General features: G+C 53.4%; 1 protein-coding gene and 1 long non-coding RNA gene across 2 annotated transcripts; both read left to right on the forward strand.

Annotated features, from left to right (window-relative positions):
- C10H1orf115 (chromosome 10 C1orf115 homolog) lies at positions 592-12,397 on the forward strand. The gene is made up of 2 exons (XM_003130507.4): positions 592-1,000; positions 9,999-12,397. Exons 1-2 carry the CDS (start codon positions 704-706, stop codon positions 10,116-10,118), a joined length of 417 nt encoding a protein of 138 aa, XP_003130555.1. The 5' UTR covers positions 592-703; the 3' UTR covers positions 10,119-12,397.
- On the forward strand, positions 17,077-25,902 carry LOC106505085. The gene is made up of 3 exons (XR_001299163.2): positions 17,077-17,311; positions 18,276-18,510; positions 25,453-25,902. It is a non-coding gene; the product is annotated as an uncharacterized LOC106505085 (long non-coding RNA).

Consider the following 26,315-nt stretch of genomic DNA (forward strand, 5'->3'; position numbering starts at 1 on the left):
TCAGACTGCAATTAACACTTCGTACCCGCTGCCTTGTGTTACAGAATGTCCCTGCAGCACAGGCATCTACAAAGATAGGGCTGTTTTTCAGAACTTTCTTTCTTTCTTTTTTTTTGGCTGCACTCGCTGCAGGTGGAGGTTCCCAGGCCATCGATTCCAATCCCACCGCAACAGCAACCCCCGCCCCCCGCAGAGACAGCTTTGGATCCTCAACCCGCTGTGCCACAATGGGAATTCCAAGAACTCTTGATAAACACTTTCTGATTGCCTTTCTAAAGCCTTGTCTCCAGTCTGCGTTCCACGAATACCGTAGCATAACCATCATCTCCCCAACCCTGACCAGCACTGGGTGTAATCTTTATTACTCTCATCTCATCATCCATCACTATCTCTGCCAGTTTGCACGTGGGCTAATGAAGTCTCACCATTCGGGATTCACTTGTTCCGTGGCGCGTGCGGCTGAACTGCTTTGTGTTCATGGGATGCTAGAGCTTGGGGCTGACCGCGAGCCCCACGGCCAGGGGGCGCTGCAATTCCAAGTGCCCCCTCCCCGTCCAAGCCGGGCTGGGCTGGGCGGGACTGGGCTGGGCTGGGCTGGGCCGGGCAGCAGGTGGGCGGGGGTGGAGGCGCGGGCAGGAGCGCGGGCAGGGAGCAAAGGTTGCAGTCTTCCAGTACCGACCTCAGCCGGAGGGCGGGCGGCATCATGACGGTGGGAGCCAGGCTCCGGACCCAGGCGGCGAGCAGCCTCCCGCGCCGCGGGCCCCTCTTCCGGGCGCGAGGGCGGACCGAGCGGGACGAGGAGGCGGCCGCTATCCTGGAGCATCTGGAGAGCGGGGCCGAGGAGGAGGAGAGCGCGGAGCGCGCGCGGCTCCCGGGGACCCGGGGCGCGCGGAAGGTGCACCTGGCCGTCCTCCCCGAGCGCTACGAGCCGCTGGAGGAGCCAGCGCCCGGCGACAAGCCCAAGAAGAAGTACCGGCAGAAGCTGAAGAAGTACGGCAAGGTAGGCGTCCCGGGTGTCCACCGACCCGGGGGTCGGAAGCGCGCGGCGCCCCGGAGGGTTAGGTCGGGTCCCCGAGGTCTGACCGCCTCGGCCCCCCACGCCCACCCGCGAATGACGCGGGCAGGGAGGGAGAAGCTCAGCGGCGAGGAGCGGTCGAAACGACATGGGAAGTGTCCCCGCTCCCCGCTCACGAACCTTCCGGAGGGCTGCGTCCCGGCGGTTCTGGTCTCGGGGCGGGGGTCTCACCAGCCCTTGTGCGGTTGGTAGGACCGGAATCAAGGTCCGTGCTACACAAGCGGGGTATTGAAGGATCAGCGTGGATTGTAAACGGGGACCCAGTTGCAAGTAGGGAGTTGCTGCCCAGTTTATCTGTTTTCCGGCCGCAGTCTGCCCAGGATGTCCCACCAGCTGAGAATTGTTTAGGTTACTCCCCAAAAGATTCCCAAGGTGATCTCCGGGGCCTGGGAGCTCAAAAATCCATAAATACGCTCTTGATGAAACGACTTTCTCCCCGCCAGCCATCTGCGTAATGCGAACACACCGTCATTTGCAATGGGGGGGGGGCGCTCGTGGGATGGGGGGCGGTTGTCTGGGACAAAGCCAGAGTGAGAGGAGCTCCTGCTGTGGCTCAGCAGATTAAGAACCTTACTAGTATCCATGAGGATGCAGGTTCCGTCCCTGGCCTGCCTCCGTGGTTTAAGAATCTGGCCTGTGCCAAGCTGTGGAGTAGGTCGCAGATGTGGTTGGGATCTGGATCTGGCCAGTGGCTGTGGCTGTGGTGGAGGCCGGCAGCTGCAGCTCTGATTGGACCCCTAGCCTGGGAACTTCCATATGCCTCAGGTGTGACCCTAAAAAAAAGAGAGAGAGAGAGAGAAGCCAGAGAGAGAGAGAGAGAACGAGAACAGGAATATGGGATAAAGTGGCAGTTTCGTTCTCAGAAATCAAAGCCCAGAGGCAGTTCCCACATGCTTCTGCCCTGGGACACTTGAAGCCACTGCTGCCCCTGGTCTCTGGGCTGGACAAGGCCACCTGAAGGAAAATCCCAGAGCTCATTCCATCCTGGCCAAAGGCCAGGGGCCCATCTGATACAATGTCCAGTTATCTGTGTCCTCTGCTGGACCTCTTATCTTACCTGAAACCAGCCCGGCTCCACACCTAGAAACTGAGGTTGAGCATCTTCTTTCAAGGTAGGTCAGTCGCTTTGGGAGCAGTGCACCAGCAGGCAGTGGCAAAATGTATTAATAAAAATGATACAGTTAGAACTCGCAGGCTTAGAGTCATGCTAGGACTAATCAGCCCTCTTCTTGATCCCAGCTGAGCGAGAAAAGTGCCATCATTTGCCTCTCAGCTGGGGAACCACAGCGTGGGCAGTGCAGCTCAGAGGCTGGCCGAACTGAAGTTGCTTTTTTGCATTCTCACTATGTACCAGGCATTGTGCAGAGGACTAGAGACACAGAAATGGATACGCTGCAGTCCTACCCTAGAGAGGGCCACAGCCCCCCAAGGAGATGCTGGCATGTGGGGCGCACTGCCAAGGGGCTTTGAGGGAAGAGCCTGGGTGGTTCATCTTCAGGGATGCAGTTGTCAGGGGAGTTTTCAAATCATTGATGACTTGGAGGAGTTCCCATTGTGGCTCAGGGGAAATGAGCCTGACTAGCATCCGGGAGGATGAGGGCTTAATCCCTGGCCCCACTCAGTGGGCTCAGGATCCGGCGTTGCCGCAAGCTGTGGTGTAGGTCTCAGACTTGGCTTGGATCTGCGCTGGCATTGCTGTGGCTGTGGTGTAGGCCCGCAGCTGCAGCTCCAATTCGACCCCTAGCCTGGGAACTTCCATATGCCACACCTGTGGTCCTAAAAAAAAAAAAAAATGAAATGGAAACTGGGCACAGAAGGATGAGTCAAGGTTTCATAGGTTAATGATAAGGTACAAGTTCACACCCACTCATATTAGAGGGAAAAAACCCCATAAAATAGGAGTTGTCTTGTGGCGCAGCAGGTTAAGGGTCTGGTGTTATCACTACTGTGGCACGGGATTTATCCCTAGCTTGGGAATTTCCGAATGCCACGAGCTCGGCTAAAAAAAAACCCAAACAAACCAACAACAGAAAATGGCAAGTGTTGGCGAGGATGTGGAAAACTGGAATTCTTGTGATTTGCTGGTGGAAACGTAAAACAGTAAAGCTGCTGTGAGAACACCTGGGGACTTCCTCCAAGGATTAGGCATAGACCCACCATATGATCCAGCAAGTCCATTCTTAGGTACATACCCCTCAAAACCGAAAATAGGTACATATATGTATGCATGTTCACAGCAGCGTTTTTATTCACAGCAGCTGAAGAGTGGAAACAACCCAGATCCTATTTCTTGATTGATAAATGGATAAACAACATATGGTCCATACATACGATGGAATATTATTTGGCCATGAAAAGGAACGAAATACATGCTATAATATAGACAGACCATGGTGCTAATTGATGCTAATTGAAAGAAGGCAGGCACACAAGGTCACACCTCATAGGTATGACTCCATTTACATAAAATATTCGGGTAGATAAATCCAGAGAGACCGGAAGGCAGATTGATGGTTACCAGGGAGGGAAGAAGAAATGCAGAGCGACTGCTTGATGCATGTGGGTTTGCCTGCGGGGAAGTCTGCCTAATAGTCCTTAGTAACCTAGATGGGAAAAGAATCTGAACAAGAATGGGTGTGTGTGTTTATCTAACTGATGCGCTTTGCTGTACACCTGAAGCTAACATGACATTGTAAATCAACGATACGCCAATAACATTTAAAAATAAATATATAAAGGGGTTTGGCTTTTGTGAACTGTCCTAGGATAGGTCCCAGGATAGGCTCCCTCGCTGCTCTGGGGCCCCAAGCAGGGTCTACCCAGTGCTGCGCTGCTCCCGCCTCTGGCAGGAGGCTCTGGGCTTGGAAGGCTGGGTGCCTGGGACTCTTGGCCCTCAGCGGTCCCAGTTGATTTTTAAGAACTGATGCACTTGTTCAGATGGTGCATTAGTCGCTGTGAGAATGCTGTGTTCTGGACGCGTGTTTGCTGCGTGCTTAGTGGTTGCCGGGTGCCCTGTTGTGGGCACAACACATAGAATGTTCCCTCACCCTGAATCTTCTCAACGACCCTGGAAAGCAGTGGACTCCCATTGTGCGGGGAAGGAAACTGGAGTTTCAGGAAGTTAAGCTCTTTGTTCAAGGCCGCCCAGCTAAAGAGCAGCAGAGCTGGGAGTCAGGAGCCTCGCTGGCCCCTGCCTGTGCAGAAGCAGTAATGGTGGATGGAGCGAGGAGGGCAATGAGGGAACCAGACCCCAAAAGTTACCTTCAACAGGAGCTGGCCTTTCCCAGGCGCCTCCGAGAGCCACGGGGAGAGGCGTGGGTCAGGGAAGTTATTCAAGCTTGTTAGCTGGGGAGTTCCCGCTGTGGTGCAGTGGGTTAAGGATCTGGCTTTGTCCCTGAGGCAGTGCAGGTTCCATCCCCAGCCAGGTGTGGTGGGTTTTAAGGGATCCGGGTTTGCCGCAGCTGTGGCAGAAGTGTAACTGCAGCTCGGATTCCATCCCTGGCCCTGGAACTTCCAAATGCCTTGGGTGTGGCTGAAGAAGAAAAAAATTGTTAATCAGGAAACTAGGAGGGAGTTGGAGAAGGAAAATACAGGGCGTGGAATAACTTTTGGCTCAAGGGGAAGAAGAATGATGTCATGTTCTAAGCAGGGGATTCCGACCGGGCACTGGAGCCAGACTGCCAGGTGCAAGCCAGCCTCCGCCCCTGCTGGCTGTGTGACCCTGGGCTGTGCTGGCCTGTCTCTGCCTCAGTTCCCTCATCCGTCGTGGGGGTGGTTCTAGGGCTGTGGTCCAGAATGAGCGACTCCGTCCAGGCAGAGAGCCGCAGGGAGGTCTGAGAACTCAGCCGGCATGTGGCGGCTTCTGTAACTCGTTGGCCCTTAACTAAGGAAGGGACAGGCCCCAAAGGAAGTTTTCTTCTCTGATCAGTTTTTAAACGAGCTCTGAGTCGGGGAAAAACAAAATCAGCGTCTGGAGTGGACCACCTGCCTCAGCTTTGTGCCTAGATCCTGACCATACTTCACACCTGAAGACTCAAAGACTTGATTTTATTCTCTGGGGAATGGGACTTTTCTCCCCAGAGCCGCACCGGTGGCATATGGAGGTTCCCAGGCTGGGGGTCCAGTCAGAGCTGCAGCTGCTGGCCAATGACACAGCAACGTCGGATCCAAGCCATGTCTGCGACCTACACCATGGCTCATGGCAAGGCTGGATCCTTAACCCACTGAGCGAGGCCAGGGATTGAACCCACATCCTCATGGATGCTATGTTGGTTCTTAACCTGCTGAGCTGCAATGGGAACTCCCAGAAAGGGATCTCTTGGAGCCGGTTCCCTTTTTGAGACTGGAGGGGGCAGTGAAACCCTGACATCTTTGGGGTTCCTTGAATACTGGGGACCCTCCAGAAAAGCCTCACTCCCTGGATTGGTTTCCCGGTGACAGATTAGCTCAGATGGAGTGATTTAGGACAACACAGCTTTATTCTTCTGCGGTTCTAGAGTCCAGAAATCTGACATTGGCCCCCCTGAGCTGCAGTGGGACAGGCACGTTCCTTCTGGTGGCTCCAGGGAATAACCCTTGCTCTTCCCAGCTCCCTCCTCTGTCTTCAAGGCCGATGGCATCACCTCTGCAGGGCTCTTGCTGTCTGTCGGTCACTGCTTCTCTTCTCTGACTCCCGTTTATAAGGACAGTAGTCCTTGTTTGCATCCTTATAAAGATAAAAGAATCCTTAGAGTGATGGGGCCCGTTTATAAGGACAGTAGTCCTTGTTTGCATCCTTATAAAGATAGAAGAATCCTTAGAGTGATGGGGCCACCCTGGGTAATGCTTGATAACTCCCCGTTTCAAGATCCTTCATTAAATCATGTCTGCAGAGTCCCTTTTGCCACAGAAGACAACACGGTCACAGATGCTGAGGATCAGGACATGAGCCTCTTGTGGGGAAGGGGTTGTTCAACCTCCCACACGGTCCCCTGGTGCCCCTCCCTGCCCCCAAGGTTATTTGGGTTGAAAGCGCTGTTTGGATCCAAGATTCAAAAGCCGCTCCCTCTGGTGACCCTGAAAAGGTCACTGAGATCTTACGCTTCTTGGCACCACATTCCTAAGTGTGGGTCCTGACTGCGTTCTAGCTAACGAGCTATTTGAGTACCTTTTTTTTTTTTCTCAGCTGCAAAGATGAAGTGACAAGCAGTTTTTTTAAAATAGCAGGCTGGGGAAAAAGGTTGTGCAAATACACAAAATGTCAGATTTAAGGCAGGCCGCCCGTGATCCCAGGGCACTGCTCATGACAGATGCTCTGGACCATGACACTTGCTCCCAAGAACAGTTGTTCTTGTTATTTCAAACAGGTAAGTAAAATTCTCCCACTGAATCTTTTTTTTTTTTTTTTTTTCCTTTTTTAAGGCTGCACCCATGGTGTGTGGAACTCCTTCCCAGGGTAGGAGCTGAATCAGAGCCGCAGCTGCCAGCCTACACCCCAGCCACAGCAATGCAGCATTTGAGCCATGCTCCAGACAACACCACATCCCCCACCTACTGAACAGACCCAGGGATTGAACCCGCATCCTCATGAGTGTAGTGGGGTTTGTTTCCGCTGAGCCACAACAGGAACTCCCCAGGCACTGTTCTAATTGCATTCCTTACATAAACCCATTTTTTTAATCCTCTTCACCCAATGAGGTGGTTACTAAATATTCCCATTTTATAGGTGAGGTCACGGAGACCAAGGAAACTTAACAGATTGGGCTGGACTTTAAACCCAGGCCACCAGCCGTCAACTGCAAGGTTACATACTGCCTTCATTAAAGACCGGAGCTGTTAAGGACACAGGCCTTGAGATGAGATCTCTTTGGGGTTGAACTGCAGCTCTGCCTCTTACCAGCTGTGTGATCTTGGAGGCATGTAACACCTTGGTGCGCCCTTTCTGTGGAAGCCTGATAGCCCACGGCCCCTAGGAACAGACCGGGAGGCAACCAAGTTAGGTGTATCTGCTTGTCCCTGCAAGGGAGAGTGTTTGCCAGAGGATGTGAGGTCTCACAGGATGGCAGAGAGAAGAGAGTTGAGGCTCTGCATCTGAGCCGAAGATATAAACTTGGGATTTATCAGCCTGTGAGAAATACTTAACGTCATCCGAAATGGTGAGACCACCCCTGGAGAGATTATAGGTCAAAGTATTTTTTAAAAATAAAATGTAGAGAACGGGGCTGAAGAACTCAGCTTTTTAAAGTTTGGTGGAAGGGATAATTCCGTAAAGAAAGCAGAAGAGGGCCAGAGAAAAGAATGAAATAATGCCACTGGCGACAAGGGTGGATCTAGAGCTGATCATGCCAAGTGAAGGCAGAGAAAGACACGCAGATGATACCACTTCTGTGTGGAATCTAAAAGAGATACAGGAATTCCCTGTTAGTTTCGTGGGCTAAGGATCTGGTGGTGTCACTGCTATGGCTTGGGTCACGGCTGTGGTTCAGGTTGCTGCTGTGGGGCAGATTTGATGCCTGGCCCCAGAATTTTTGTATGCCCTGGGCGTGGCCAGATAAAAAAGATACAAAAGAATTTATTTACAAACAGAAATAAACTCACAGGCATGGAAGACAAACGTTCTGTTAACAAAGAGGAAAGGGGGGGAGATAAATTAGGAGTTTGGGATTAACAGATACAAACTGTATATAAAATAAACAGCAAGGGCCCATGCTATAATGGAAAGCATCTGAAAAAGAATACATATAGGAGTTCCTGTTGTGGCTTAGTGGGTTAAGAACCTGACTAGTATCCATGAGGATGTGGGTTCAATCCCCGGCCTCGCCCAGTGGGTCAAGGATCTGGTGTTGCCTCGAGCTGCCGTGTAGGTCGCAGATGGGGCTCCGATCTGCTGTGACTGTGGTGTAAGCTGGTGGCTACAGCTCCACTTCATCCCCCTAGCCTGAAACCCTCCATATGCCACAGGCGCAGCCTTAAAAAGAACGGATATATGTACAAGTAAAACCGAATCACTTTGCTGTACACCTGGAAACATTCTAGATCAACTATAATTCAATAAAAGTATTTTTTAAAACAAGCTGCGGAGGGGCTGCATGTGAGGTAAAGGAAAACCAAGACACTCTAGAGTCAAAGCGGCCGAGTGGTTGTTTCCTGAAGTCTGTCCAGAGTTGCTGCGAGGTCGGGCAAGACAGAGATGTACTCGTACTCGTTGGCGCAGGCACCCTGGCAGTGGCAGACGACTGTGACCAAGTGATCCTGGGGGGCCCAGGGTGTAGCGGGAAGGAAGAGGCAGGGAGGAAGTGGAGGCCGTGTGGGCGGACGGCTGGACGGCTCGTTCCGCTGGTTTGGCCTGAAGGAAGTGGAGACCTGGGGTAGGACCCAGAGAAGGGCGTGGAATCGTGTGTGTGCGTGCGTGCGTGCGCGCGCATGCATGCAGGAGAATGGCTCAGTGGGGAGGCTGATGATGCTGGGGAAGAGAAAGCCCAGGGCGAGGGGAGGGAGAGTACCAACTGCAAGTGACAAGCCTTGCAGGAAGAGGGCCATCTTGTCCTCTGGCACCGCAGCCAGGTGGGAGGAGAAGCCAGGGCAGGTGTAGACGGTGATGGGGGATCCCTAACAACCTCTGAGTCTTTGAGGGAGAGATGCAGTGGGATCATCTATTGAGGGTACAGGCACTGTGTGCGTGTGTGCATTCGGGGCAGGAAGGCTTGCGGAGAAAGGAAAAGACAGGAAATAGGATCTGGCAGACAGACAGGCAGCCTGACCGGCAGAGTGGCCTGGCCAGGCCTGGGAGAGAGGGACGGGCAGCCTGGCCCGGGCTGGCTTGGCCGGGCGGTGCTGGGGGTCCAAGCGAGGTTTGTGATGGTGAGCAGAGATCGTGAAGTGATTCTTAGAGTCGGGCAAGTCGGAGGGGGGAGAGACAAGGTGTCCGATGATGTCCGGGTCACCTACGTGGATGTCGACGTCTTGGGGAAGGATGACAGAAGTTGGGGAAGGGGAGGGGCCGCAGAGCATCCGCCCGTGGATGGTGGCGTTCACTTCTTCGCTGCCGCTCCTCCCGCACCCGCTGGAGGCCCTCGGTCCAGCACCAGGCCTGCAAGAGAAGGAGGAGGACGAGTGAAAGACCCGCCTCTTACCCTCAAGGAGCAGAGGACTGTGTTGGGAACGGGAGACTTGCGTGGATGCAGCAGCTGAAGAGCGGCGACTTTAAAGACACGAAACTTGAAACTCGGGTCAGACAGGAGTTGGCCTGGAGGCAGAGGGCGGCCGGGGAGGGGGAGGGGGGCTTTCAGATCAGGTGAATGAAAGAAAACCCAACCCAGCCTTCAGCAAATCCAGCAGTCACATAGCTGAAACAGAGTAGAGAGGGCTTTGGTTTAAAAAATGCAGGCGTTCCCGTCGTGGCTCAGTGAAAACGAATCTGACTAGCATCTATGAGGATGCAGGTTCAAACCCTGGCCTCTCTCAGTGGGTTAAGGGTCTGGCATTGCTGTGAGCTGTGGTGTAGGTTGCAGACAAAGCTTGGATCCTGTGTTTCTGTGGCTGTGGTGTAGGCTGGCAGCTGCAGCTCCAATTCAACCAGAGAAACCTCCATATGCTGCAAGTGTGGCCCTAAAAAAAATAAAAAATAAATTGAAAAAACAGAACAGCTGGTTTGGTTTCAGAACCAGCAGCTTCACTGCTGTTTCTAAGAAGATCTCTGCACTTTCTAGAAACATGGCGGGGGGGCTGGAAAACCCTCATCAAGGTGCCCGATGTGTGTTCTGCGCCCCTGCATGTTCTTATGATGGGAGGTGGGTTGGGGGGGTCCCAGAGCTGCGGGAAAATGCTGATGTGCTGAACTTCCCTGGGAAAGGGAGGCCGAGAGAGTCTCATGTATGTCCCCCTTGTGCATGAAAGATCACAGAGCTGCCTAACCCTTTGCTTTTCTCTTCTGTCCCCCACACAGAACGTCGGGAAGGTTCTCTCCAAAGGATGTCGCTACGTTGTCGTGGGCCTGCAAGGATTCGCTGCAGCCTACTCTGCTCCCTTCGGAGTCGCCACCAGCGTGGTGTCCTTTGTCCGCTAGCGGAGACGCCGTGTGAGTGATCGGCAGCCCCCCCGTTCTGGGAACAGCGTGAACCCAGGAGCATTTCAGACTTGAACCCACAAAATACTTGGAAGAAAAAACAAAACGTCTTGGTTGAGTCGGATGAGTGGTCTGAACACGTCACCCGCGCCCATCTGCTGAGCTGTCCACGTCTCCTCTCGGACACGGGTGGCCCCGATGGACAATCCCGCAGAGAATTAGGCTGAAGTCAGGTTTGGGATGAGAATCGGTTTGCTAAAACCCGAGCCTCCCCTGAAGGTGGCGGTGGGGCGGTGGGGGGGGGGGTCGCACGGGGGCAAGCACCGGCCAGAAGCCAGCACACTGGGGGGGTAGCTGAGTGGTCGTTAGGGATGGGGGATGGGGCGGATCTTGATCTGGAGCGAGTGGGCTTGATTTCCTCTATTCTGGAAAGCTCGAAGGCTGACAGGGCTCTCGGCTCTTGGCTGCCCGGCTTCTAAGGGCACCAAAGGGACCGTTTGTTTCTGAAGTCACTCCCACACCCATCTCCTTCCTGCACTCCTCTGCCACCAGGAGTTTAATTACAGGCTGGAGAAGAAGGAAGGAAGAAACATCTCTTTGAAGGCAACGATGCTTTGAAACCGGGACTGGCGATGAGTCATGACTGTTGAAAGTAGATGAAGGCTTGTCCTTTTCCTCCCCTTTTTCTCTGACATGAACGTGGAGGTAGCGATGAGGGGGAGGAGGGTTGGCAAGTTCAAGGGCAGGTGGTTTGAGGGAGGGAGTGCTCCCGAAGACGGCTGTGTCCAGTCCCGCCCAGGCCGCCCCAGCCACGTGGCAGGGGCCGGCTGAGGTCGTGGGCCTCCTGCCTTGGCTGCCCGGTACCATCCACGCCCTCCTCCTCGACACCAGCACCAAGGATGCTCTGCCTTGGGAAGCAGGGAGATGCCACACCCAGAAGTGAAAGCGGATGACTTAGAGAAGGAGCCGGAAAGTAGGAGACAGGTGCAGAGGGAGCAGAAGAAGGATGCTGAACGGGAGAAGAGGAAGCACAGGAGCCGGGGCCGGGTTATCAGCGCTGGAACATCTCAGGCTCTGGGCAGGGCCAGGGGAGGCTGGGTGGGCAGAGGTGCCGCCATGCTGGTGCTCCCAGACCTCCTGAGGCCTGTGAGCTCACGCTGGCTGCCTCTGCCACATCCTTTCCCTCTTCTGTGCTGCCCGGCTAGACATCTCTCAGCTGGATCTGAAGCTGGGCTGGGCAAGGGTCTGTGCCGTTGGACTGCTGGACAAGGAGGTGCCTGCTGAACCTCCACGGCAGGGCCCTGTTCTGACATGGTTTCCAGAATATCCAGAAGCCCAAAAGAGTCACTGAGGACTAGATTGCGGGATCCATGGCAACGGCTGTTTGTTCTCCTGGTGAGAGTTGCCGGACCAGGCACAGGTGGCCTCAGTGCTCACGCTTCACCCATCAGGCCCCACCAGGTGGCTCCCAGAAGTGGAGAAGAGGGAAAGACAGACAGACGGACGGACGGAAAGAGGAACGAGTGGAGGAGAATGTTGTAGCTGTGAAGCTAGACGCAGCGTCGTGTTTTGGAGGTTCACGCTGAAGGGGAACTTGGATCCAAGTCCTGCATCGAGAATGTGTGTGAGGAACACGAGAACAGGAATGGCCTTGTGTTAGCGCAAATGCTGCAAGTGCACATTTTTGTACACGTAGCATAATCAGAGCTTGCCTGGTTGCGTGGAGCAAAGGGGAGATGGCGGTGGAAGGAAAAGCAAAGCCTCCCAGCTGAGTGGGAAAGAGAATCAGACCTGTGTGGCCTCAGGTGACAGGAAAGATGGGCGGCAGGGAGGAGTCTGGGGCGTTCAGAGGATGCCTTCCTGGTGGCCTGGCGTCGAGTCTGTGACTGGGAGGGACGAGAGCGGCTGAGGTTCATCTGAGGGAGCCCCCCACCCACAGCCCCACAAATTAGAGACACTATGAGACCCAACATGTTTGGCCCTGAGGTTTTGAATTCTGGTTGAGAATTAACCTAGAGATTTCCAAAGCCTGAACTCGCAGGGATTGTCCGGGAGCCACAGTCCTGTCCCAGCAGGTGAGCTGTCACTCCCCGGATGGGACACCCGTGCCTCAAATTTCCTCTTTGCCTTTTCTCTCCCTTCCATTTTTGAAACTATTTATCAGTGTCCACACCCTACTCAAAACGGAGCTTTTCCTTTTTTGTGCTTGACCAAGAGGCTTCTTTCATGGGCTTTTCTCGCCCTATTATGTAAATAAAAGCTCTGATTTGTCTAATGTTTCTGCGCCTGAAGAGTCTTTCTCCTTCTCGCATGGAGGGGGACGCCTCCCTAGGGCCCCAGGAGGAGCCCAGTGCTGTTCCCCAAGACCGGGGGTGGGGGTAGGGGACAGGGATCCTGACTCACTGGGGATTCTGCTTCAGTATTAAAGAGAGGTTTCTCCAAAAGGGAGGTTTCTCCAGAAGCCTTGCAGAGCAGGCGGCCGTGTGCCAGAGCCTCGGCTCAGGTGTTGGTTAAAAAGAAACAGTTCCAGAACCTCTGATTTGGATTTAGAGAGTCTAGTGCAGGCCAGGGATCTGCATTTTCCGCAGCAGTCTAGGAGGTTCTGAAGCTGTTGCTTTGCTGAGCTGGGAGACACTGGCCCTCTGGGGTTGCTGCAAGTTGCACTGGCCAGTGGGCTCCAAGGAGGGAGCCTGGGGTCAGCTAGCTGCCAGCCCCTGACCCAGGCACACCTGGCATGCCCATGCCCTGAGAAAAAGGCCTTGGCAAAGGAGATGGACAGGAGAGGAAGCTTCTGGCAGCTGTCAAGTTTTCCGTCCAGGCAGGGTCTGGGCCTTGGGTGTCACCAACCTTTCAGCTTCGGACAGAGCAGGTGCTTGATGACTTTAGCCACCTTGGAACACCCCTACTGTCCCCCACTCCGCACCTGTGCTTTGTCAGAGAAGCTCCTGCCAGGGTTTGTGACCAAGAAGCACCCAGAAGCAGGACTTGAACACAGACCTTCCCCTGCACCCACCAGTAGTCCGCCTGAGTGTGGCGGTGCCCTGGGTAGGAGGTGGTTGTGGGGCCAGGAAGCCAGCGATGCGGTTTTAGAGTCAGGCAGCTGCTGGGACAGGTTTGCTCCTGTGCCTCCCTGCCCCTCTGCAGGAGCAGAAATGAACTGAATTTAATTCTGTGATGCTGTCATCCCCAAAATGTAGTGAAAACTTGATAGATGTCCCTGTAAACCTACTTTATAATATAAAGGATACACACAATTAAGGGGGAAAAAAAAAAAAACCCAAATACCTAAAGCCCTCAGCATCTTTGTACAGACTGCATTTGAGAGGCTCTGTGATTTTGCCAAAATCCCAGATGGTTCCTGAGTTAAAAAAATCTCAGGCTTGGCGGTTTCCTTAGTGGCTCAGTGATTAACGAGCCCCACTAGTGTCCATGAGGACACAGGTTCGATCTCTGGCCTGGCTCAGTGGGTTAAAGATCCTGCATTGCTGTGGCTGTGGTGTAGGCCAGCAGCTGTAGCTCCGATTCAACCCCTAGCCTGGAAACTTCCATATGCCATGGGTGTGGCCCTAAAAAGCAAAAAAACAAAAACAAAAACAAAAAAAACCCCTCAGACTCCCTTGACCATTCATGAGAAAAATTAGTAATACATGTTGAGAAGATTTTGTTGTTGTTTTTGTTGTTTTTTTTACAAACAAGTTTTTTTTTGAGCCAAACCACTCCACTTTATCCAAGAGGAAAGTATGTCGATTCAGATTTTCTAGAAGGCCCGGTGCTGGAGCCTGGTGGGTGCACCTGCCACACAGCTATAAGGAAGGAGGCAGAGAGGGGAGGGGAAGTGGGGGGCGGGCTTCCTTACCCAACATCCTGGCTGCCTCCTGGTGCCTGCGCCCTGCAGCTCTGTCTAGAGACAGAAATTAGGAGCAGAATTCAACACCTCAAAGTCCCAGCTTTGCTTTTTTTAAAGGTGTTTCTCAGGTGATCCTTCTTGCCCAGCTTGTCAACGAGGCTCTAAACAAATGTGTCTGGTTCAAAGCAGACAGAGGAATCGGGGCCAAGGGGCTGACAGTCGCGGAGGTAAGAGGTCACACCCCCCCTTGCTCGCCCTTTAACTCCAGAGGAAACCACTTCCACGCAGACTCACTTTCCTCATTGACAGTGAAGGGAGAACACTTTTGCTTTTGCTTCGATTCCTATGGAAGATGTTTGGAATTACTGCACAAGGAGACAGTCGTGAGATAACCTATTATTATTATTATTTTTTTTTTGCTGGGGGACTTACCCATTGGAAAAACCCTTTACATGTTTATCTTCTTTAATCATTGAAGGAATCCTGAGCTAGGTGTTATTGTGCCTGCAGTCACAGAGCTAGGACATAGAGACACTTTCTCTGGTGGACAATGGTTTGTGTAGTTTGAGATCTCTGGCATTGTAAAGAAAAGAACATATAAAGGATTTATACATTTTTCTTCATCACCATGATTTTTCTGTACAAAATCAGACTTGAATTTGTCTTTCCGTGTTTTCTTTTTCTTTTTGTTTTTGTTTTTTGCTATTTAGGGCTACACCCACAGCATATAGAAGTTCCCAGGCTAGGGGTCGAATCAGAGCTGTAGCTGCTGGTTTACACCACAGCTACAGCAACTGGGATCCGAGCCTTGTCTGTAACCTACACCACAGCTCATGGCAATGCCGGATTCTTAACTCACTGAGCGAGGCCAGGGATTGAACCCATGTCCTCATGGAGACTAGTCGGATTCGTTTCCACTGTGCCACAACGGGAACTCCCTCAGTGTTTTCATTTTAATAAACCAGTAAGCCATCCCTGTGTTTGGCCCCACTCCTGCCTGCTTCCCCTGATCACAGCTCTGTCACACGTAGGATCAGAAGGGAGATGAAGATGCAGCAAGCATCTACTAGATACAAGGCTGTAAAGAAAAATGTGTTGCCTGTCATTCCAGTTCTATAAGGATCAAGCCATTGGCCACTGCTATCACCCACCTCTGGTGCCCCTCAGGGGATTTCAGGATGGAGAAAAACCAGAAGCCTCCTGCGCTTTGGATATACTGGCCCTAGATAGTTAAGATGCATATCTAAGAAAAATTTTCAATGACCCAAGATTCTTGCATCTTCTCATACATAAAAAAGTACTAAAATCATTAACCTGAGAATCTGTTCTTTGTGATTGGCAGTCATCTTTTTATGCTTGACTCCATGTTTTCCCCAGCAAAAACGGTGCGTTTTTTGTTTGTTTTTTAATTTGGAATTTTAATTAGGTGCCTAAAGAGCAACATAAGAAGGAGGAGCTCTAAGGCTTGTACTTTATCTCTAGGTGAAAGAATTTCAGGCTGGCCTGCTTATAGGATGACGTCACCCAAAATAAGATAACAAAGAAGCCGGGTTTAGTTGTTCCAGGCTCCTCCCCTCTTGTTGCAGCTGCCCCCTCAGGCTAACAGGGCCTGCACTTGCTCAGCTTCAAGACCAAGGAAAGAGCCTGGAGTCAGTGCAGAGACATCAGTGCTTTGACTGGGAGCTTATGTGTCTGAAGCAAGGTCCTGGAGCCATCTCCTCACATGTGCAGCAGAGGTGGTAGCATTGGGGCGAGGGGGAACCAGCTCAATGCCATGGTTACCAGGAAGCTGGCAGATATGGGGGCACCCCCTTACCCCCCTCTTTGATAACCTATTGGGCGCAATCTCCACCTGGGGCCTGAGGCAGGTGTGTAGGAAGATCAGTCATTGAGGAGGGTGTCAGGGAAGCAGGCACTGGTCCAGCCTGGGATGTACGGCGAGCAAGAGAACAGCCATCTTGAGTGCAAGCTGAGAGGCCCTCTCCCAGGCTTTGGTCCTCAGTAAGATCCCGGAATAAACACGTAACGCACAGCTTTAGCTTTTCGCATTTTTCTTTCAGTCAACAAGGCATTGTGCTGAGTAGCTTATCTCCATCAATTAATTAATTTTGCTTTTTAGGACTGAACCCGCAGCATATGGAGGTTCCCAGGCTAGAGGTCATATCGGAACTGCAGCTGCCGGCCTACCCCACAGCCACAGCAACACCGGATCCTTAACCCAGCCAGGCCAGGGATCCAACTCACATTCTCATGGATACTAGTTCATAACCTGCTAAGCCACAACGGGGACTCCCGAGTTTCCCTAATTTTGCCTTGCCTGCTTAGCGGGATTTCCGCGGCCACCGTCCCCCTTGACTGGTAGCTGTTCTTCCACAGAGCAGCCGTCCCTTGTTCGCCCCAGGGTCCCTCTGCCGACGCCCCAGTGCTAACAGAAAGCTACCCTGCGGGACAGGAACGGTGCTGGCGTGGACCCCCTGGCGTCAGATCCTGCAGCTGCGACCCTGGACACGTTCCTCAACTCCCCTGCGTTTCAGGCTTGGCTTTGATTTCCTTTGAGAAGTAGAGTAAGTAGAGTATCTGCTTCAGCTTGAAGGTGACACCGGGGGTGTATTCGGAGCTGGCCTTCCCCGTGGCCCCAGCTCAGCTCTCCCTGTGCCCTGGCCAGTGATAGGAATGGAGATGTGAGAGGCTTGGGAGACCAGGTGGTGGGGACAGCGCCGGGGAGGGAACCTGCAGCGCGGAGGGTGGGAGCGGACATGCACAGCCTGCCTCCCCTTCCACCTTTCGTGTTTTCTTTCTTCCCCTAAACGTCTCCTTTAGCTGCGGCGAGTGGCTTCCAGGGTCATGATCACATAGGAGCTTCACCTTTCCCTTTGCTGGAAAACAAACCCAAGTTGGCGCTGCCGGGAGCGGGGCTGGAGGCGAGGCTGCAGGGGCGGGGCGGGGGCGGGGCTGCTAGGAGCGGGGCCGGGGGCGAAGCGGCGGGGGCGGGGCGGGGGCGGGGCCGGGGGCGGGGGCGGGGCTGCTGGGAGCGGGGCTGGGGGCGAAGCTGCGGGGGCGGGGCTGCCGGGAGCCGGGCTGGGGGCGGGGCTGCAAGAGCTGCTGAGAGACAGGATCGAGGGCTGCTGGGGGTGGACAAGAGCAGGAAAGGATTTGTTTAGAGCTTCTAGTCTCTTCCAACCACGAGGAAGGACTCTGAACTTTTACCCTGAACTCGGCCTGGTGTGCCAGTGGCCTTGTTTCCGGACACGCAGGCCGGCCTCTCTCTTAACACGGGGCTGCAGACGTCCTGTCGATTCCCAGGGCACGGAGTGGTCAGAGAACCAAACAGGCAGCCTGAGCATCAGTGAGTAAGCTCAAAGTTTCTCAGGAGGGGTGGCGGGCGGGATCTCTAGCCCCTTAGTAAACAGCCAAGAGACCTCCTGACTTGGAATTAACAACGAGGACCAGAGGGCAAAGAGGCGCTTTTGTGAAATCTCCCAGGAGTATCTGCATTTACGTTCACTCATTTACTCAAAAAATATTTTAATTGAAATATATTTGATACATAACACTGTGTAAATTTAAGGTGTACACCATGTTGATCTGATGCCCTTTTTTTTTTTTTTTTTTTTTTTTTTTTGGCTTTTTAGGGCTGCACCTATGATATATGGAAGTCCCCAGGCTAGGGGTCCAATTGGAGCTGCAGCCACCGGCCTACACCACAGCCTCAGCAACGCAGGATACTTAACCCACGAGTAAAGCCAACGATCAAACCCAAATCTTCATGGATACCATGAAGATGGGTTTGGAACCTGCTGAGACACAACTCCCAATCTGATGCATCTATTTATTAGAATATGAATGCCATTGTAGCTACAGCACCTCTGTCACATCACGCAGTTATCTGTGTGTGGGGGGGTGGGGAGGGAGCAGTAAATATCTAATTTCTTAGTCAGTTGATGACTAGACTCCAGTAGTGTCCTGTACTCACTAGACTGCGCCTTAGGTCTCCAGGACTTATTTGTCTACTCATTGCAAAGCTGTGTCCTTAAGCATCTCTCCCTTCCCCTGCTTCCCCTGCCCCTGGCCCCTGGTAACCACCATTTGCTCTGTTTTTACAAGGTTGCCTTTTTTTGGTTTGTTTAGTTTTTTACGGTTGCACCTGCAGCATATGGAATTTCCCAGGCTAGGGGTCAAATCAGAGCTGCAGCTGCCGGCCCACACCACAGCCACAGCACCTCGGGATCTCCAACCCACTGAGCGAGGCCAGGGCTCGAACCGGCATCCTCATGGCTACTAGCCAGATTCATTTCCGCCACACCACACAGGAACTCCTACAAGGTTGACTTTAATGGGGGCTGCCTTCGGCGACTAAAGCAATCTTGAAAGGGCTCTTCACCGCAAAGCTGTCTGCACACAAGGCCCCAGCAGGCAAATCTGGGCAACACCCTGCCGTGTCCACTGCACTAGCTCAGGATCCGACTCCACTACTCACTGCCAGTGTGACCTGGACCAAAGAAGCTCAACCTCTCTGAATCACAGTTTGCCCATCTGACAAATGGGGTAAGAAGTCTACCCCCTTTATAGAGTTATGGGGGCAGGGGCTAGAGTGAATTAATTCCCATGACAGTGAAACCCACAGAAAGTGCTCAATATGTGTCACTGGGGTGCTTTTATTTCTAGAAGCAACAAAGTAAAAGGTTTGGCCCTAGGGGACCTTGTAGTTGATGGTACAGTTTCAGATAATCCTGAGTGATGAGCACGGGCACATGGGGGCCCAAGGACCTGCTGGGGGGCCTGACCCCATCTGGGGAAGGCTTCCCGAAAGGCAGGCAGGGGGATGTCAAAGCCAGGCCCTCAGGTTGAGGGCGGAGGAGGGGCTTTAGGCGATGGGCGTCCCATCGGCAAAGCCCAGAGGAGGGAGAAAGCCCAGGGATGAGTGGCTGCCCGGGGGACCGCCGGGTGTGTTGGGTAAAGGGCAGCAGCTCTGCCCGAGTCGCCGACCATGCAAACCCGAGGGTCTTTGCAGGGAGATGCTTCTGCCATGAGCAGGGCTGTCCCCTGTTGCTTTCCTGATTGGTGGGGCTGGAACCAGACCTCCCAGACACGCCAGGAGGCTGATGGGCGGGGAGGGGGTGGCACAGAGGCCCTCCCTGTGACACGGGGTCTTCCTGGGCACTTGGGCAGGGGCTGTCCTGCCTGGGTGGGAATTGGGGACCGCCCTTTGCTCATGGGAGGGGGAAGGGCTATAGGTCTCAGGGGGAAGTAAGTGAAAGCTGTACTCAGAGGCGGGAAAGCAATCGGCCGTGTGGCCTTGAAGCAGTCACTTCATCCTGCTGGGCCTGGGCGTTGGCTTCTGTCAGACCTGGAGGGTGAAGTGGACGGCGCGTCTTTGCTCCGGGGTCGGAGGAATTTTTTCCCAGCCGCCTCCAAAATCACGGTGCTGGCGTTTGATCCTCGCTTAGCTTGTATTTCTCCCAAGGGGCCGTTTCCTACTCTGCCTTCCTCTGGAGCCTGAAGGCGCTCTCAAGGCCACGGAGGCTGGGCCTCTTCTCACGCAGCCCCCACGGAGGAAGCTGAAACAATAGGAATCACTTCCCCGCTGCGGCCTCAGTCCCCTGCCGGCCAGAGGCATCCGCATTGTTTTTCTGGCACCACTTGCTCTTCTCTCCAACCCGCCTGCTCCCTCTCCCAGCTGTCCCTCTGGACCAAGGCTCCCCAGGCGAGGACTGCCAGGATGGGCCGGGAGAGGCCACCCCCTGGCCTTTGCCCCCGCCATCAGCCACCTCCCAGCCCTGCACTTAGAATTCCTCTTCTCTCTCCAGCCTCAGCTCAAGGCACCCTCCTCCATGCAGCCCTCCCAGAGCACTGCTGCTGGAATGAATTGGTTGTTTGGGACATAGCAGCGAGTCCTAGCTGCCTTTATTCTGCTCCGTATTAGAATTAGTTGTTAATACAGCTGAGTCCCCCATCCTGCCTCCAGCCTCATGTTCACCTACAGCAGGTGCTGGATACGTGTTTGAGGTGGGGAAAGGAAGGGACCAGGAGAAGGGGAAGGCACACATCTCTACAGGGGACTGGGGAGGGATCTGGGCCCAAACGGGTCCCTGCTTATTGTTTTTCTGGCCAACATAAAACAGAAAGCTGTGCAGAGCTCGTGGGTTCCCACCACCTCCACGGGACAGCCCTGCCCAGGAACAAGGAAGGAGGCTGTCATTAAGCTCTCCTTGTGCGATTGCTGACAGCACTAGAAAAGTCGCTAGAAATGCAACTGCTCCTGCCCTGAGCAGGTGGAGAGTGTGTGTGAGTGGCAGGGAGGGCGGGAGCCTGAGCTTTGGTTTAAGGGAGTGGAGCCTGGTTCAACAGAGGAGCAGCAGGATGCCCAGAGGGCAATGGGGGTGCTGTGGGTGGGGATGAGTTCAGGGAGGTGAGAGCTGGACCTGCGGGCTATGGCAAAGCCACGGCTCTGGCTAGGGAATGGGAGGCACTCCTGCCCAGATGAGGGAGGGACCAGACCTGGGAACTAAGGGTGCCCTGGAGGCAAGATTGTCATCAGCCCATTTCCCAGATGAAGAGACTGAGGCCGAGAAGGTGGGGAACTTGCCTGCTCTCCCCAGTCCCACTGCATCCGAGGATGTCACTCCATCCCAGTGCCCTGCTCCCCGCTGTCCCACGCTGCACTCACTTCACGCTCAGTTGCTCCCTCTTTTGGGGTCTCCTGCCCCCCACTGAATGCCTGGTCCTTGAGAGCAGGGGCTGTTTGCGTCCTCAGTGCCTGGAACCACGTCTGGCCCATGGTAGGAGGTCATTGAAGCTTTGCTGACGAGGGGACAAGGACAGAAGAAATGCAGACAGCTTGGAGGGTGGCGGGGCTGTGCACTGCTCGCTGGGTTCTCTCAGATTCTCCTGGGGCTCTAAGGCGGCCCAGAATCCGATTGTGGTGTCTGCTTTCTCCCCATCCGGCCCTGGCGCTCTCTCTTGGAGACAGAGAAGGTGCGTGGCCATAAGGTGTCATTCATTCAGCAAAGTCTTCCTTCTTGCACCTATTTGGTCACGCAGACAGTTGGCCAGGAAATGCTACCAGAGCACCGGCTCTGTGCCCGGCACTGGGCCGGGAGGGCACACAAGTCACCAAGATTGTGTGCCTGCCCCCGCATCCTTGTGGGGAGCAGACCAAAGGGAGAGTCAATAGCTGCTCTGGAGGGTGTAAATAAGGGGACTTGAGCCTCCCGTGGGTGGGCGGGGAGGCCTGGGGCACGGACCCCATGGAGGAGGGGCTTTTGGTGAGGAGAAAGCGTCACAAAGCCGACAGATGAAGGGAGGCTTGGAGTTCCCGTTGTGGCTCAGCGGGAAGGACCCTGACTAGTCTCCATGAGGTTGCAGTTTCGATCCCTGGCCTCACCCAGGAGGTTAAGGATCCGGCATTGTTGTGGCTGTGGTGTAGGCCAACAGCTGCAGCTCTTTTTCGACCCTTAGCCTGGGAACCTCCATGTGCCACAGGTGCGGCCCTAAAAAGTATAAAAACAGAAAAAAGAAGAGGAAGAAGGGCAGTCTGCAGGGGGCAGGGGTTCCGTCATGTTTCAGGAGGGGGAGCCGGTGAGGCTGGAGCGTCGGCATGAGCAAGTGGGAGACTCTGGGAAAAGGTGAGAGACCCCAGCTGAGGGAGCTGCCTCAGGGGGAGGCAGTGAAGGGGTGGGGCTGTGTCGGGGGTGAGGGGGCATCGGCCGGTCTATGGTGTGTAAAGACCCCATTCCCCACCCCAGCTACAGTGGGACACGGCCTGGGGGTGAGATGGGGTTGCTGGATTGTTCCATAGACAGAGTCTGTGGCCGGGGCTCTGGCCAGGAGAGCGCTCCCCGGAGCGGGTTCGGAAAAACAGGAGCGGCTGGACTTGCAGAGGTGGGCGTAGGGGTGGGAGAGAGAGGGATCAAAGAATTCTCTTGACTTCTGGCCTGAGCCACAGGGGAGACACCAGCTGGGGGGAAACAGAAGGATGCCCAAAATCTTTTGAGCCCAAGGCCAAGACGGCTGTTTATTTGCTTAATTTGCACAATGCCCGTTTGCTGGGCCAGAAATACACTATACAAACAGGCCCTAGGGTTTTCTGCTGCAGCCACAGTGTTTCCTGCACTGTTGTGGTCATTTTTAACCTTGGAGCCTGGCAGTCATGCGCTGGCCCCGACCCTGACCTTGGCCCGGGGGCGGGGGCGGGACCTGAATGTACACTCTCCCTGCGGGCTCTGCTGGCCCTGGGGTCTCTGCTTAAAGGCGTCTTCCAGGCCCTGGGGGGCAGGAAGGGATGCCTCTGTGCATGGGGGGAGGGCAGGGCCACGTGGAGGAAAGTAACAACGGGCCTCGGTCAAGTTCAGACCCTGCTGGGTGCTTAATACCACATGTCACTTAATGACACAGATATTATTCTCCCCATGATGACCCGTGTTGGTATTTTCTCTTTGGCCCACCTCCTGGCATACCGAGTTCCTGGGCCAGGGATCCAATCCGAGGCCAAGCCACAACCTATGTGGGACGCTTTAACCCACTGTGCTGGGCAGAGAATCAAACCCGCATCCTGGCGCTGCAGAGAGGCTGCCCATCCTGTTGCGCCCCAGCGGAAACTCCTACCCTGGTTATTTAAACAAGGAAACTGAGCAGCAAGGCCTCACGAGCCCTCTGGGGGGGCTGCTCTGCCCGTCAATCCAAACCCTGCCCCCTGGGACACGCTTTCCTTCCAGGTGGAGACTGAACCACTTTTCTGCCCTGGTTCTGGTCTTCCCCACCCTTCCGCATACCTTATGCTGGGGGCCCAAGGGGTCTTTGCAGTAAATAGTCCCCCGCAGCCCCTGGCACCTGTCTTCCCCTTGGAAGGTGGGTGTGTGGGAACCAAGAGGTTTCCCCCAGTTCTGGGCAGAAGCTGCTTGGGGTGGCTTCCAAGTCCATTGGCCCTCACTGATGGGGGGCTCTGAGGGCTCTGCTCCCTGGTGTATAGGACTTTCTATCCCGTTGCACTTGTTGTGCAGTTATGGGATGTTTCCCCAGCTGTGGGCTCCTGCGGAGGAGGGGGAGGGGTGTGCCAGCTGTGGGAGGTAGAGTTTGGACGGATCCAGATGGAAGGCCTCAGGGATCTGGGAGGGATCTCCCTGGGGGAGCCTGCTTGTGGATATTGGAACAAAGAACTCCAGCAGCTGCTGAACCGGCGTGCTGGACCCAGACGTACCTGTGCACAAGTTCTTTGAAACCTTCAAGGATTTAAACGCTTGAAAGGGTCTTTGTTTTATGAACATTTATTATTTGTTTTCTGAATATTTTAGCCACAGAGGATTTGAGTTTTTTGGTTTTTGCCTTTTTAGGGCTGCACCCACGGCATGTGGAGGTTCCCAGGCTAGGGGCGGAATTGGAGCTACAGCTGCCAGCCTACACCACAGCCACAGCTACTCAGGAGCCAAGCTGTGTCTGTGATCTTACACCACAGCTTATGGCAATGCCAGATCCTTAACCCGCTGAGCAAGGCCAGGAATGGAACCCGCATCCTCATGGATACTAATCAGATTCTGAGTCACGAGGGGAACTCCGCCACAGGTGATTTGAATGGAAGAAAAGAGGAAAAAATACCCAACTAGTATCCATGAGGATTTGGGTTCCATCCCTGGCCTGCATTTAGTGGGTTAAGGATCCGGCGTTGCTGTGACTATGGTGTGAGCCAGCAGCTACAGCTCCGATTCCACCCCTAACCTGGAAACGTGCATACACCACCCTAAAAAGACTAAAGAAGGAAGGAAGGAAAGGAACTTCAGGAGAGGTTCCCTACTTTAGCCTGGTTTGGTGTGGTTCAGAACCCGCTTCATAATCCATTCACAGACCCCATGATTTGTCATCATGATGCTTTTAATTAGGGGCACTAATTGGACAGGCAATGGGCTTTTAGGCCTTAAAAAAATAATGCTTCTTGCAGCAAAAGGAAGGAAAAAAGGGCCTAGATGTAAAAGTGACACATGTGAAAATTCTTCCTCTCACAGGGTATCCAGCAGGAGATCACCCCACGTCAGATTGTCTAATTGTACATTTCCTTTTTAAACTCCTCTCAATAGCTGTCTTGGTCCTACTGTGAGCGCTCCATGCAAAAGTGTGCTTTTTTGGTTTTTCTCAACCAGGAAGGACTCTTTCTCTCTCTCTCTTTTTTTTTTTTTTTTGTCTATTTGTCTTTTGAGGGCCAAATCCATACCTCCACAGTGACCTGAGCATTCTCTGCTCAAGAACATTCATTTTTCCAAAGCTTCTTTTTAGAAGTTTTGGTTTTAGTTTTGGTCTTTTTAGGACCTCATCCAGGGCACATGGGAGTTCCCAGGCTGAGGGGCAAATCGGATCTGCAGCTGCCAGTTTAGGCCATTGCCACAGCAACACCAGATCCCAGCTGTGTCTGGGACCTACACCACAGCTTGGGGGCAATGCCAGATCCTTTAACCCACTAAATGAGGCCAGGGATCAAACCTGCATCTTCATGGATACTAGTTGGGTTCTTAACCCACTGAGCCACAACAGGAACTCCCTGTTAGAAGTTTAAATCTAAAATCAGCCAGAACAGGAGTTCCTGTCCTGGCTCAGTGGAAATGAATCTGACTAGGATCCATGAAGATGCAGGTTCAGTTCCTGGCCTCAATCAGTGGGTTAAGCATCAGGTGTTGCCATGAGCTGTGGTGTAGGTCACAGACACGGCTCGGATCCTGCATCGCTGTGGCTGTGGCATAGACCTGCAGCTGTAGCTCCGATTCAACCCCTAGCCCGGGAACCCCCATATGCCTCAGTGGTGGCCCTAAAACAAAGCAAACAAACAGAAAACAGAAAATCAGCCAGGTTTCCTTCTGTTAATGTCAGCAATGTTAGCACGTGGTTCAGGCAAACTTGTCTCCTGCTGAGTTTCACAGGAGGATCCGGGATGGTTTCGGGTTGACAGCCCGCACGCAGCGTTCCGTTCCTTCTTGGGGCTTTTTTGCACGGATTTCATTTCTCATTCCCACTCTACCTCCTTGGAAACACACAAGTCTGGGTCCTTCTCAATAGATGAGCTGCGCTGCGGACGAGCTCTCTGTTAAGCTGATGGAATGCCTGCAGCAGGACGCATGGAGCTGTTTTTCAGTGTTATGGCTCACAGCCCACTTGAGCGGCGTGTGAAAAGGGGACAATTCTAGAGAAGGAGCCCTCACCCTTCTTCCTTCCCTCTTTGACCAAACTCCAGCCATTCTCCTCTGACCTGACTAGGTCTCAACCTTGGCCCATAAAAAAATGGAGCAAGCACTAGCATAGTTTCCATTGGCTCAAGGCTGAACACCCAGGATGATTCAAGCTCCCCTTCAATTGCCTGCCTGAGAAACTCACGGCTGCTTTCTGTTCCAGCCGACATCTCAAGAGAGGGCCCTGTCTTCCAGTCTCGTGGGAGGGTAGGAGCCTAAACTCGATAAGCCCCAGAGAGCAGCCTAGATGATTTGTTTTGTTTTGTTTTTTGTTTTTTAGGGCTGCACCCAAGGCCTACACCACAGACACAGCAACACATGTCTGCGACCTACACCACAGCTCACGTCAATGCCGAATCCCTAACCCACTGAGCGGGGCCAGGGATCGAACCCACATCCCCACGGATACTAGTTGGGTTCATTACCATTGAGCCACGACAGGAACTCCTAGATGAATGATTTTCACACAGACTAAGCCCCCTTCCCACTTTTTGTGACTTTTCACTTCTGTGACTCCCCTGAGCCCCCGCTCACTCCCTTCCCCCTCTTCCATCCTCCCCTTAAAACGCTCGGTCACCTCTGTATCGACTGAGGCTGGATTCAGTTTATGCTAGACTCTTTTCCTCATTACAAAACTACTACTGATCAAAATCTGTACACACAGGAGTTCCTGTTGTGGCGCAGCAGAAATGAATCTGACTAGGAACAATGAGGTTGCGGGTTAAGGATCCAGTGTTGCTGTGAGCTGTGGTTTAAGTCGCAGACACGGCTCTGGCATCGGCTGGCAGCTGCAGCTCGGATTAGACCCCTACCTAGTCTGGGAACCTCCATGTGCCGCGAGTGCGGCCCTAAAAAGCAAAGAAATAAAATAAAATAAAATCTGTACACAGAATGGGAGAAAATCTTTGCAAATGAAGAAATTGACAAGGAATTAATCTCCAAAATATACAAACATCTCATGGAGCTTTTTAGCAAAAACCCAAAACATCCAATCAAAAAATGGGCGGAAGATCTAAACAGACATTTTCCCAAAGATGTACAGATAGCCAAAAAATACATGAAAACAGGCTCAACATCAGTAATTATCAGAGAAATGCAAGTCAAAACTATAATGAGGAGTTCCCACTGTGGTGCAGCCGAAAT

This window comes from Sus scrofa, chromosome 10 (assembly GCF_000003025.6).
Source record: "Sus scrofa isolate TJ Tabasco breed Duroc chromosome 10, Sscrofa11.1, whole genome shotgun sequence".
NCBI classification, from domain to species: domain Eukaryota; kingdom Metazoa; phylum Chordata; class Mammalia; order Artiodactyla; family Suidae; genus Sus; species Sus scrofa.

Excerpts from the sequence above, each read along its gene's own strand:
- C10H1orf115 (XM_003130507.4), top strand. The coding sequence starts at position 704 with ATGACGGTGGGAGCCAGGCTCCGGACCCAGGCGGCGAGCAGCCTCCCG. Across the intron at positions 1,001-9,998 it reads AGCTGAAGAAGTACGGCAAG|AACGTCGGGAAGGTTCTCTC; the intron begins GTAGGCGTCCCG and ends TCCCCCACACAG.